This window comes from Oncorhynchus masou, unplaced genomic scaffold (assembly GCF_036934945.1).
Source record: "Oncorhynchus masou masou isolate Uvic2021 unplaced genomic scaffold, UVic_Omas_1.1 unplaced_scaffold_1148, whole genome shotgun sequence".
Taxonomy (NCBI): domain Eukaryota; kingdom Metazoa; phylum Chordata; class Actinopteri; order Salmoniformes; family Salmonidae; genus Oncorhynchus; species Oncorhynchus masou.
In genome coordinates this window covers 87,007-101,015 of record NW_027001228.1, presented here as the reverse complement: position 1 = coordinate 101,015, position 14,009 = coordinate 87,007, and the positions used below count along the sequence as shown (strand labels likewise).

General features: G+C 42.2%; 1 protein-coding gene across 1 annotated transcript; it reads left to right on the top strand.

Annotated features, from left to right (window-relative positions):
- The first annotated feature begins 493 nt into the window (after nucleotides 1-493).
- LOC135529372 (tripartite motif-containing protein 16-like) lies at nucleotides 494-7,010 on the top strand. Its single transcript, XM_064958143.1, has 7 exons — nucleotides 494-1,158; nucleotides 1,593-1,688; nucleotides 4,381-4,614; nucleotides 5,651-5,810; nucleotides 5,936-5,995; nucleotides 6,227-6,469; nucleotides 6,913-7,010. Exons 1-7 carry the CDS (start codon nucleotides 562-564, stop codon nucleotides 6,942-6,944), a joined length of 1,422 nt encoding a protein of 473 aa, XP_064814215.1. The 5' UTR covers nucleotides 494-561; the 3' UTR covers nucleotides 6,945-7,010.
- Nucleotides 7,011-14,009: the final 6,999 nt, after the last annotated feature.

The following is a 14,009-nucleotide window of genomic DNA, read 5'->3' as shown; positions in this document are numbered from 1 at the left end:
ACAGTACCTGTTACACCACTGTACCACCAGGACCAATTACACACCAATAAACACACTGTAATGTAAAGTGTCACATCATTCTCAATGATCAGTCTGTACATACAGTATTCATTTCACCTACAGTACATTGTATCCATTTCAAGTCCCCCCTCCCCCCATTGTAGCTAATTATCTACAACACATTGTACACTTTTACAACCACGTATGAGTTATTATGGACGCTTATAGTTAGTGTCACAGCACGTCAGTTTAAGACTTTACAACATTCATTAAAAGCATTATAGATATGTACTTCATAGAAACTGTTACCCTTTATATATTCTAACCACTCTATTTAATTTATTCCATATTAAGGGTCCTAACCTAGGAACTAAAATATTGTCTCCTTCTCAACTTTGCCTTTCTTTCTTCCTCCATTCCTCTAACCCCTCCCTCCTTCTAACCCCACCCCTCTGGCAGAACCAGGAAGTCCCTCCCCTTCCCACAAACTCTCTTCTGAGGAAACGAAACTGATCTGAGTCTCTGTCTCGTCTGTCTGTGTTAGAGTGAACAACCGTCCAAATGGCTCAACAGGGAGATCTGCTGGACCAGGACCAGTTCTGTTGTTCTGTCTGTCTGGATCTACTGAAGGAGCCGGTCACTATTCCCTGTGGACACAGTTACTGTAGGAGCTGTATTGAGGGCTGCTGGGATCAGGATGTTCTGAAAGGGGTCTATAGCTGTCCTCAGTGCAGAGAGACCTTCACTCCAAGGCCTAATCTGAGGAAAAATAACATGTTGGCTGAGCTGGTGGAGAAACTGAGGAAGACAGGACTCCAGGCTGCTCCCCCTCCTGCTCTGTGCTATGCTGGACCTGGAGATGTGGCGTGTGATTTCTGCACTGGGACCAGAAAGCAGAAAGCCCTCATGTCCTGTCTGGTGTGTCTGGCCTCTTACTGTGAGACTCACCTCCAACCTCACTATGAATTTCCTGGTTTCAAGAAGCACAAGCTGGTCAAAGCCACCGCACAACTACAGGAGAAGATCTGTTCTCATCATGACAAACTGCTGGAGGTTTACTGTCGTACCGATCAGCAGTGTATCTGTTATCTGTGTACAATGGATGAACATAAAGGCCATGATACAGTGTCAGCTGCAGCAGAGAGGACTGAGAAACAGGTAAGACCAGAACAACTTGTTGGTGGCTGTCTGATAAACTAAGAATTAAAGATACAGTAGGAACTAAATCTGTTTGAATATGAGATCATTATATTATATACAATATGAAATGGATCCACAAATATGAACACAAACCTTGAGTATATAGATATGTTAACCCAGATTCTCCAAATGTATCACCATTTTCTAAAGTCAATCACTATTATCATTCTGAATGGCCTTTTATGAGTCCAAAGTTCAGTCTCAACCCCTTGATACATGTAGGCCTACCATAAAAACTATAATCATTCACATAGCAACATAATATCATATTGTAAAGGGACTTCCTCAGGATTGTAGACCTTCCTCTCTATGGGTCCTATGTCACATTACTATACTATTGATCTACTGGACTAATAAAGCTTGATAGCTCATTGAAGAGTGATTCTCCACAGAGGCAGCTGGGGATGAGTCAGCAGAAGGTCCAGCAGAGATTCCAGGAGAGAGAGAAGGAGCTGAAGGAGCTCCAACAGGCTGTGGAGTCTTTCAAGGTGAGTATTGTTGACCAGAGGAGACACACCATTTCACTTCTCTCCTCCAGTCAGAGAGAGAGAGAGGGGCCCCTATTCAATCCCACTGACCCCACTGTTGGGAACAGGCTGTCTGGACCCCTTTCAGAGAATAGACTGGTTCATGTAACCGACTGGGCTGCCTCATCACATAACCATGAGTAACCATGACGACTCATGTCCCCTATACATTAAAATGGAACTGTCTCTCTCTCAATTGAATTAAATTCATAGGGCTTTATTGGCATGGAAATATATGTTTCATTGCCAAAGCAAGTGAAATAGACAATAAACAAAAGTGAAATAAACAATCAGAAATGAACAGTAAACATTACACTTGGAAGTGATTTGGGGGATGGGGGAGGGTCTATTAGAAGTTAGTAGGACTCTTTTATTTTCTCAGAAGTACTGAGTTTGGTTGGAGGATTTAGAGGTGTAAACCGTGATTGAACACACTCCAGAACAGTAGGTGGCGCCATGCACCTTTAACGTTGGTTTGTGGACCACACCTCTTAAAGGATAGGGTGCAGCATTTCTACTTTTTGATAAAAAGCATGTGGGTTTTGTTGTTCAACTTCCTGCTACTCATGCCAGGACTATAGTATAGTATTTTGTGTAGCGCCGGCGACGCTAATTCATTTGTTTACATCTCGTTCAGGTGGTTCAGGGGGGTGCATGCTATCAGATAATAGCTTCTCATGCTTTCGCCGAAAAGCATTTTTAAAATCTGACATGTTGGCTGGATTCATAACGAGTGTAGCTTTAATTGAGTACCCTGCATGTGTGATTTAATGAAAGTTTGAGTTTTATCGCGTATTATTTGAATTTGGCGCTATGCATTTCCCCAGGCTATTGGCCACACGAGACGCCTCCATATCCCCAAAATAAGATTTGAGGACCTCCATTATATCATAGAAGAAGAAGTTGGTCTGTGAGGGTTTTGTTGTTCCTGAGGAGGGCTACTATTATTTTTATTTTCAAGTATTTTCAGAATGTATTAAAGCCAAAGCTAAAGCTTCCCTAAACAATTCAATATATCAGTCAATATATTTTCTCTGTGATTTATTTTCTCTCCGTCAACCGTTCCATCGCATCTTAACCGTCTTACCGGGCGGGCACTAGGACCCGGGGGAGGCTGCTGCTGCAGAGGCTGCTGCACCGCTCGTGACTGTCAGTCCTCCTTGTAGCTCATTGGTTAAGCTGTGGCTCGAGACTGTTAACAGTTAACGGACAGAAAACGGCTCTGACAGGACACATTCATGTCGAGGCAGTGATGTGAATGTGTGGTAAGTTAGAATAGAGAGAGAGAGTTTTCACTACTATAGACTTTGGTCATAATCAAAGCTTTGTTAACCAATAGGTTTTTATGTGAGGCTGCCTGTAAGTTACAGTGTAACAGACGTTACTAACGGTAACGGTGTCTTTTAAATTCGACATAAGTTATGTGGCGATGATATCTAGTTAACGTTGTATTTAATGTAGTGTAATGACCTGACTCGATCATAAAGGAACAATTGTCCAGACAGAGGATCGAGTTACGAATTGACGGTTTATTAGCAACTTTACACAGGCTACTGTTTGGCCTGAGCTCACGCCAAATAAATGAAAGATACCCCACAAGCCAATCGGGACCTTCTCTTGTGAAGCCCAGACGTCAGAGAGAGAACAAAGGCTGAAGCTTAACTTCCAATGCCCCGCCCCCTCCACGCCACTCCGCCAACCACCAGGATGCCCGGCATCAGAACATCCCAGGCATTCCTGTGATTGGCAGATAGCAGGTTGATTGGCATGTCGGACCCCGCGAACACTGGGAACTGGTAAGTACAACACAACCAGCTACTAGCCGAACACATAACACACAGCTGTCTGTGCGGGTCGCTACAGTAGTTTTACTATCTGTGCCAGGCTATAAATGACACAGATAACATCTAGTTAACGTTGTATTTAATGTAGTTTTACTATCTGTGCCAGGCTATAAATGACACAGATAATATCTAGTTAACGTTGTATTTAATGTAGTTTTACTATCTGTGCCAGGCTATAAATGACACAGATAATATCTAGTTAACGTTGTATTTAATGTAGTTTTACTATCTGTGCCAGGCTATAAATGACATAGATAATATCTAGTTAACGTTGTATTTAATTGATCACAGCTTTCTGCTTTCCATGTAGAGTTTTTGGTAAAAAAACATTACATTTGATTATTTTGTCAGCACAAATTTGGAAAAAAATCTTTGTTTATCTTTGTCAAACAGGCTGGACCTCCTCCCAAAGATATGCTTAAAGTTCTGAATGATGATATGAGATATATATGATATACCAAGAGGTGTTCTGTACCTGTCTGTCCAGGAGGGAGGAGAGTAGAGCAGGACCAAGAGGTGTTCTGTACCTGTCTGTCCAGGAGGGAGGAGAGTAGAGCAGGACCAAGAGGTGTTCTGTACCTGTCTGTCCAGGATGGAGGACAAGGCCCAGGAGGGAGGAGAGTGGAGAGCAGGGTGGCAGAGGTCTGACTCAATGAGGTGTAGAGAGACTACTACTAAACCTATTGTCTGTCTCTCTCTCGCTCTCTCTCTCTGTCTCCCTCTCTGTCTGTCTGTCTGTCTCTGTCCCTCTCTCTCTCTGTGTCTCTCTCTCTCTCTCTCTCTGTCTCTCTCTCTCTCTCTCTCTCCAGCGCTCTGCACAGTCAGCAGTAGAGGACAGTGATCAGATCTTTACTGAGCTGATCCGCTCCATTGAGAGAAGGAGCTCTGAGGTGAAGGAGCTGATCAGAGCCCAAGAGAAGGCTCAAGTGAGTCAAGCTGAAGGACTCCTGGAGCAACTGAAGCAGGAGATCGCTGAGCTGAGGAAGAGAAGCACTGAGCTGGAGCAGCTCTCACACACAGAGGATCACATCCATTTCCTCCAGGTAACTAAACTGTCTTGTTACATGTGATATGAAATTAACTTCATGGGAAACTATTCATCTCAATCATTATGTTGTCCTGTCTGTCTGTCTGTCTGTCTGTCTGTCTGTCTGTCCGTCCCTCTCTCTCTGTCTGTCTGTCTTTCCGTCCCTCTCTCTCTGTCTGTCTGTCTGTCTGTCCGTCCCTCTCTCTCTGTCTGTCCGTCCGTCTGTCTGTCCGTCCCTCTCTGTCTGTCCGTCCCTCTCTCTCTGTCTGTCTGTCCGTCCCTCTCTGTCTGTCCGTCCCTGTCTGTCCGTCCCTCTCTCTCTGTCTGTCTGTCCGTCCCTCTCTCTGTCTCTGTCCGTCCCTCTCTCTCTGTCTGTCCGTCCCTGTCTGTCTGTCTGTTCGTCCCTGTCTGTCTGTCCGTCCCTCTCTCTCTGTTCGTCCCTGTCTGTCTGTCTGTCCGTCCCTCTCTCTCTGTCTGTCTGTCCGTCCCTGTCTGTCTGTCTGTCCGTCCCTCTCTCTCTGTCTGTCCGTCCCTCTCTCTCTGTCTGTCCATCCCTCTCTCTCTGTCTGTCCGTCCGTCTGTCTGTCCGTCCCTCTCTGTCTGTCTGTCCCTCTCTCTCTCTCTGTTCGTCCCTGTCTGTCTGTCCCTCCCTCTCTCTCTGTCTGTCTGTCTGTCCCTCTCTGTCTGTCTGTCCGTCCCTCTCTCTCTTTCTGTCCGTCCCTCTCTCTGTATCCCCGCCCCTCTCTCTTTCTGTCCGTCTCTCTGTCTCTCTCTCTCTCTCCAGAGTTATCAGTCTCTCTCTCTCCAGAGGTATCAGTCTCTCTCTCTCTCCAGAGGTATCAGTCTCTCTCTCTGTCGTCTCTCTCTCTCTCCAGAGGTATCAGTCTCTCTCTCTCTCTCTCTCTCTCCAGAGGTATCAGTCTCTCTCTCTCTCTGTCGTCTCTCTCTCTCTCCAGAGGTATCAGTCTCTCTCTCTCTCTCTCTCTCTCCAGAGGTATCAGTCTCTCTCTCTCTCTCCAGAGGTATCAGTCTCTCTCTCTCTCTCTCTCCAGAGGTATCAGTCTCTCTCCAGTATCAGTGTATCTTCAGACTTACCCAGCATCGTTGTCCGTCCTCTTCAGTCCTTTGGAGATGTGAGTCAGACTGTGTCTGAACTGAGAGAGAAACTAGAAGACTTCCTTAAAGGAGAATGGACCAAGATCTCCACTACAGGTGTGTTGAAAACAATAAGAACATCAACTTTAGACCATTGAAAGTTCCCTACTAGTCATATACATGTGGAATATGGTCTGATGATAACATTCCCTCTCTCTGTCAATGTGTTTGTGTGTCTGTAGTGAATGTAGTGGATGTTGTACTGCCTCCAGAGCCCAAGACCAGAGAACAGTTGTTACAATGTGAGTCTCTTTATTGTGAAGTAACTAACAGTCTCTTTTTACTGACACTCCTAACAATCCCTCTAGAAATATATAGCAATAGTAGATCTAATCAAAGACTGGGTCTCTATCTGACTCCTCATATTTCTCTGATTTGATCTCTGCTGTGCTCTAATCAAAGACAGGGGAGATACAGTATCTGACTTAACTTATTGTTCTGACTCCCCTCGTTGGTCTCTGCTCTTCTCCCAGATTCCTGTCAGCTCACACTGGACCCAAACACAGCACACACACTCCTCTCTCTGTCTGAAGGGAACAGAAAGGTGACCTGTACAGGCCAAGTCCAACCATATCCTGACCATCCAGACAGATTCACCAACTGGTGGCAGGTTCTGTGTAGAGAGGGTCTGTCTGGACGCTGTTACTGGGAGGTGGAGTGGACTGGTGGTGTTATTACAGCAGTCTCATATAAAGACATCAGCAGAACAGGGAGAGGTAATGATGGTAGATTTGGATACAATAACAAGTCCTGGAGTTTATATTACGATAGTGGTGGTTATTGTTTCAGACACAATAATGTTGAGACTAAAGTATCAGACCCTCATTCCTCCAGAGTAGGAGTGTACCTGGATCACAAGGCAGGTACTCTGTCCTTCTACAGTGTCTCTGACACAATGACCCTCCTCCACAGAGTCCAGACCACATTCACTCAGCCCCTCTATCCTGGGTTTGGGATGGGATATTTTCCATTTTTCTCTGGTACTGCTGAGCTGGTTAAACTGTAAACTGATTTGTTATTAATTAAAATTCAATCCAATGTTTTAATCTTGTACATTTCCATGAATCATGATGTCTGGTGTTGATGTATATTGGTTGTCATTCAGAACCATTGATATGTTTTCTCAGTTGGTTCTCTGTCTCTATGTAATTCTCCTCAGTATCATTGATCAGCTTGTTGGCTCGGTCCTAATTGATGTGTTCTCTGTCACCTGGAGCTGCATGGAAAATGGTCCAGGAACTAAAGGACAATTCAGGACTAGTCAGCCCACTACAAGCTGGTATCACTTCCTTTCTACTAAACTATATGGTCTGGTTTCCCAGACACAGATGAATCCTAGTCCTGGACTAAACAGTATGTTCAATGTAGATGTCCAGGAAACCGGCCCTAAATGTGTCATCTTTCATCCTCCCATACTGCTCAGTCCAGCAACATTAAACCTGTCCAGCAGGTGGTGCTGTTGACCAAACAATAAAACCAGCAGATATCTTGACTTGCCACTCAGTATATCAGTAATGTTCAGAATAGTACTTTAATATCATTGGAGATTGATGGTCTTTTTAATCCACTATCCAGAGTCAGGAACAGATGAAGTTAGGTCTGCTACTGTTCAGTGATTAAATATGATTTATGGTGATGGGAAATAATAAAAAACACTCAACTTCATCTAGTAATAGTTTTCCTTTGTTATTTCTTCCAAGGTGTGTCTTTAACTTGTAAATGTATTGTGTGGAGGTGAGCTAGTGGTGTGGCTGATAGAATAGAATGAAAAGGGAGGAGGGGAGGAAGAGGGGAGGAGTGAAGGGCTGTTCAAGAAACCAGATGAGGAAGAGGAAGATGTTCAGGGGAATTACTGTCTCTGTTCCAAATGGTTCCCTATTCCCTACGTAGTGCACTACGGTGCTTCTGACCAGGTCTAAAGTAGTGTTCTACGTAGGGAATAGGGTGTAGATGTATTACAACAGCATGCTTTAGTATTTTGCACAAAAATATATAAGATCTCCACCCCCCCACTTCCTGTCTGTCATCCCCCAGTTCTGTTAAGACTTCCTCTCATTGAACTGGGCCTCATTCTAAATGGACACTTTGTATTGATAGTCCATACTGGTCTTTACTATGGTTCTACATACAGTACCTGTATTGATAGTCCATACTGGTCTTAACTATGGTTCTACATACAGTACCTGTATTGATAGTCCATACTGGTCTTTACTATGGTTCTACATACAGTATCTGTATTGATAGTCCATACTGGTCTTTACTATGGTTCTACATACAGTATCTGTATTGATAGTCCATACTGGTCTTTACTATGGTTCTACATACAGTACCTGTATTGATAGTCCATACTGGTCTTTACTATGGTTCTACATACAGTACCTGTATTGATGAGGGCCTCATCATCTGGCAGTAAAACCCTATGGACCTGAAAGGGACTGCAGTGTGCTCCAGTCTCCAGCAGGGGGCAGTAAAACCCTATGGACCTGAAAGGGCTGCAGTGTGCTCCTGTCTCCAGCAGGGGGAAGTAAAACCCTATGGACCTGAAAGGGACTGCAGTGTGCTCCAGTCTCCAGCAGGGGGCAGTAAAACCCTATGGACCTGAAAGGGGCTGCAGTGTGCTCCAGTCTCCAGCAGGGGGCAGTAAAACCCTATGGACCTGAAAGGGCTGCAGTGTGCTCCAGTAAAAATCAAAGATGAATTAACTCCATTCTGTTGCTAAATGTTTTGCTACAGTTTTCTCTAACGAATAACAAAATACTTTGAGCATTTCCTTGAGTCCTCCAGGTGGGCGGGGTTTGTTTGTACTTTTAGGACTTTTCTATTGGTTCCATTACAACAAACTCAATCAAATCACTGCTTATTAAATATACAACATTATTTTAATGCAGGTTTGTTTCCACATGCAATAAGCCTGTAACGTCTTGTATGATCTCATCAGGTAAAGGTGTGTCAAATGGAAGGGCAAGTCTCACCACTGAGAGGAAAACATCACTGGTCCACCTCTGCATCAGGTCAGCTATGTTGATCAGTACTGTCCCAGGGATGCTGGGAGCAGAGATGAACTCCCCTGACCTGGTATCATCTATGGAGTTGTCATTTTAATATCAGTTTAAGCCCATTACTGCTATAACACATAAACCATGTTAATAGAATGAAATGGATCCAGGTTCCATTTATTCTACATCAGATTTACTGCCTGTGGAACACTTCTCCATAGTGTCTGAAATCAAGATGACTGCAGGTCTGAATCCCAAACTAATGGGGGGAAATGGATCCATCTAATAAGATGGTGTTTAGAGGTATGGACCATTCTATTGGGGTGAACCATCCCCTTAACATACAGTACCAGTCAAAAGTTTGGACACACCTACTCAGTCAAGGGTTTTTCTTTATTTTTACTATTTTCTACATTGTAGAATAATAGTGAAGACATCAACACTATGAAATAACACATATGGAATCATGTAGTAACCAAAAAAGTGGTGTGGTTTCTTGTAGTAGTGGTTTCTTTGCAGCAATTCGACCATGAATGCTTGATTCACAGTCTCCTCTGAACAGTTGATGTTGAGATGTGTCTGTTACTTGAACTCTGTGAAGCATTTATTTGGGTTGAAACTTATCCTCTGTAGCAGAGGTAACTCCGGGTCTTCCTTTCCTGTGACGGTCCTCACGAGAGCCATTTTCTTGAGCTTGATGGTTTTTGCGACTGTACCTGAAAAAACGTTCAAAGTTCTTGACATTTTCCATATTGACGGACCTTCATGTCTTAAAGTAATGACGGACTGTCATTTCTCTTTGCTTATTTGACATGTTCTTGCCATAATATGGACATAATTTAATAAGATGTCACAACACAACAGATTGGTTCGAACACATTAAGAAGGAAATAAATTCCACAAATTAACTTTTAACAAGGAACACCTGTTAATTGAAATGCATTCCAGGTGACTACCTCATTAATCTGGTTGAGAGAATACCAAGAGTGTGCAAAGGTGTCATCAAGGCAAAGGGTGGCTACTTTGAAGCATCTCAAATATAAAATATATGTTTGATTGAACACTTTTTTGGTTACTATATGATTCCATATGTGCTATTTCATAGTTTTGACGTCTTCACTATTATTCTACAATGTTGAAAATAGTCAAAATATAGAAAAACCCTGGAATGAGTAGGTGTGTCCAAACTTTGGACTGGGGCTGAATAACTGTACATCTGGGCCTTTGTTCAAATACCAGGGTTGGGGTCAATTCAAATTCATGAACGTGAAGGCAAAATATAGATTTCCGCCTAAATAATCAAAATTAAAACACAATAACTGGTAATGCTGCATAGGTATAGAAAGGTTTGGAATTCACCTTTCTGGTAAAAATAAATATAGTTATAAATTGATGAGGTGTACTCATCTTTGAGGATACAAGCTCAAGTACATTAGTACAAATATTTTGAAAATATATTAATTTTTTAAAACATTTCTTTTTCCTATTCAACAAAAGGCAATAGGGAAATTAAATAAATGCTTTATAAATATAGAAACAATCAAAATGATAAACTACTTACTATAAGATTTCACCTTTCTTATAACTGTAAAATACATTTTATGTATGTGACTGTACATTATTAGCACAATTTTCAAAGAACTGACGACAGATGCCAAACGTCCTCTGAGTGAGTCAGAGGCATCATTCAAATGTGAGTCGCTACAGCTTTAAGCTCAAAGTCATTTTGTCTGTCTGTGACCAAGATAAAGTAGTCTTGTTTCAATTCCACCAAATTATTTATTATATTTCCTGTTGAGAGTTATGAATCCATCTGAGAACATCATAGCGAGATTATCTTGCTATTGTTGAATCCACTAGACTCTCCACTTCATATGCTCTATTCAGGGCTGGCTCTAGCCTTTTAGGGGCTCTAAGTGAGATTTTGTTGGGGGGCTCCCCACCTCACTTTGCCATGGGGTGGAGATAAATCTTTGCTTTTATAAAGCCAATTCCCAACAATTCTATACATTTTGCCATGGGGTGGAGATACATTTTTGCTGTTTTAAAGCTAATTCCCAACAATTCTATACATTTTTCCATGGGGTGGAGATACATTTTTGCTGTTTTAAAGCTAATTCCCAACAATTCTATACATTTTGCAATGTTTATATATATACTTTGGTTTGGGGCCTCCTAGTGGCCGGAGTCCTTAACGACAGCTTACGGTCACTTATGCCTGGAGCCGGCCCTGTCGCTATTGCAAGCACAGCTACCAGGTTCACAGGAACCTGAAATCATTCCTTTGTCCGGATAGGCCAGAAAATGTGACGTGTCACTCCCTATGCAAATGTACGATTTCCTGTGTCTGTGACCCTCAAAGCTGCGCTTGCAATAGCGCAGGTGAATCCAAATAACCAGTGCTTTTAGGGAGTGTAAAGCAATTGATGTTGCACTCACAAAGCGCGCTGTACAAAGAAATATCGGTTAGAACTGGTCCAGACAAAGAAATAGAACTGGTCCAGACAAAGAAATAGAACTGGTCCAGACAAAGAAATAGAACTGGTCCAGACAAAGAAATATCGGTTGGAACTGGTCCAGACAAAGAAATAGAACTGGTCCAGACAAAGAAATAGAACTGGTCCAGACAAAGAAATATCAGTTGAAACTGGTCAAGTCAAAGAAATATCGGTTGGAACTGGTCAAGTCAAAGAAATATCGGTTGGAACTGGTCAAGTCAAAGAAATATCGGTTGGAACTGGTCAAGTCAAAGAAATATCGGTTGGAACTGGTCAAGTCAAAGAAATATCGGTTGGAACTGGTCAAGTCAAAGAAATATCGGTTGGAACTGGTCAAGTCAAAGAAATATCGGTTGGAACTGGTCAAGTCAAAGAAATATCGGTTGGAACTGGTCAAGTCAAAGAAATATCGGTTGGAACTGGTCAAGTCAAAGAAATATCGGTTGGAACTGGTCCAGACAAAGAAATATCGGTTGGAACTGGTCAAGTCAAAGAAATATCGGTTGGAACTGGTCCAGACAAAGAAATATCGGTTGGAACTGGTCCAGACAAAGAAATATCGGTTGGAACTGGTCCAGACAAAGAAATATCGGTTGGAACTGGTCAAGTCAAAGAAATATCGGTTGGAACTGGTCCAGACAAAGAAATATCGGTTGGAACTGGTCAAGTCAAAGAAATATCGGTTGGAACTGGTCAAGTCAAAGAAATATCGGTTGGAACTGGTCCAGACAAAGAAATATCGGTTGGAACTGGTCAAGTCAAAGAAATATCGGTTGGAACTGGTCCAGACAAAGAAATGGAACTGGTCCAGTCAAAGAAATATCGGTTGGAACTGGTCCAGACAAAGAAATATCGGTTGGAACTGGTCAAGTCAAAGAAATATCGGTTGGAACTGGTCAAGTCAAAGAAATATCGGTTGGAACTGGTCCAGACAAAGAAATATCGGTTGGAACTGGTCCAGTCAAAGAAATATCGGTTGGAACTGGTCAAGTCAAAGAAATATCGGTTGGAACTGGTCCAGACAAAGAAATATCGGTTGGAACTGGTCAAGTCAAAGAAATATCGGTTGGAACTGGTCAAGTCAAAGAAATATCGGTTGGAACTGGTCAAGTCAAAGAAATATCGGTTGGAACTGGTCCAGACAAAGAAATATCGGTTGGAACTGGTCAAGTCAAAGAAATATCGGTTGGAACTGGTCCAGACAAAGAAATATCGGTTGGAACTGGTCCAGACAAAGAAATATCGGTTGGAACTGGTCCAGACAAAGAAATATCAGGTTGGAACTGGTCCAGACAAAGAAAATCGGTTGGAACTGGTCAAGTCAAAGAAATATCGGTTGGAACTGGTCCAGACAAAGAAATATCGGTTGGAACTGGTCAAGTCAAAGAAATATCGGTTGGAACTGGTCAAGTCAAAGAAATATCGGTTGGAACTGGTCCAGACAAAGAAATATCGGTTGGAACTGGTCAAGTCAAAGAAAAATCGGTTGGAACTGGTCCAGACAAAGAAATGGAACTGGTCCAGTCAAAGAAATATCGGTTGGAACTGGTCCAGACAAAGAAATATCGGTTGGAACTGGTCAAGTCAAAGAAATATCGGTTGGAACTGGTCAAGTCAAAGAAATATCGGTTGGAACTGGTCCAGACAAAGAAATATCGGTTGGAACTGGTCCAGTCAAAGAAATATCGGTTGGAACTGGTCAAGTCAAAGAAATATCGGTTGGAACTGGTCCAGACAAAGAAATATCGGTTGGAACTGGTCAAGTCAAAGAAATATCGGTTGGAACTGGTCAAGTCAAAGAAATATCGGTTGGAACTGGTCCAGACAAAGAAATATCGGTTGGAACTGGTCCAGTCAAAGAAATATCGGTTGGAACTGGTCAAGTCAAAGAAATATCGGTTGGAACTGGTCCAGACAAAGAAATATCGGTTGGAACTGGTCCAGTCAAAGAAATATCGGTTGGAACTGGTCAAGTCAAAGAAATATCGGTTGGAACTGGTCCAGACAAAGAAATATCGGTTGGAACTGGTCCTGTAAAAGTCACCTAAAAAGAGCACTTCAAAGTTTAGTTAAATTCATTCAATTCAGGAAGTGATTTGAATTTAAAATATGAAACATTTTACTTTTAAAATAAAAAAAACGTATTGTTTTCATTTTGATTTATTTATCAGTTTTATTTAAGCTTTATTTAACTAGGCAAGTCAGTTAAAAGAACAAATTCTGATTTACAATGACGGACTACCAAAATGCAAAAGGCCTCCTTAGGGGACAGGGGCTGGGATTAAAAATGTAAAATAAATAAAATATAAATATAGGACAAAACACACATCACGACAAGAGAGACACAACACAACACTACATAAAGAGAGACACCACAACACTACATAAAGAGAGACACCACAACACTACATAAAGAGAGACAACACAACACTACACAAAGAGAGACACCACAACACTACATAAAGAGACACACCACAACACTACATAAAGAGAGACACCACAACACAACATAAAGAGAGACACCACAACACTGCATAAAGAGAGACAACACAACACTACATAAAGAGAGACAACACAACACTACATAAAGAGAGACACCACAACACTACATAAAGAGAGACACCACAACACAACATAAAGAGAGACACCACAACACTACATAAAGAGAGACACCACAACACTACATAAAGAGAGACACCACAACACTACATAAAGACAGACACCACAACACTACATAGAGAGAGACACCACAACACTACATA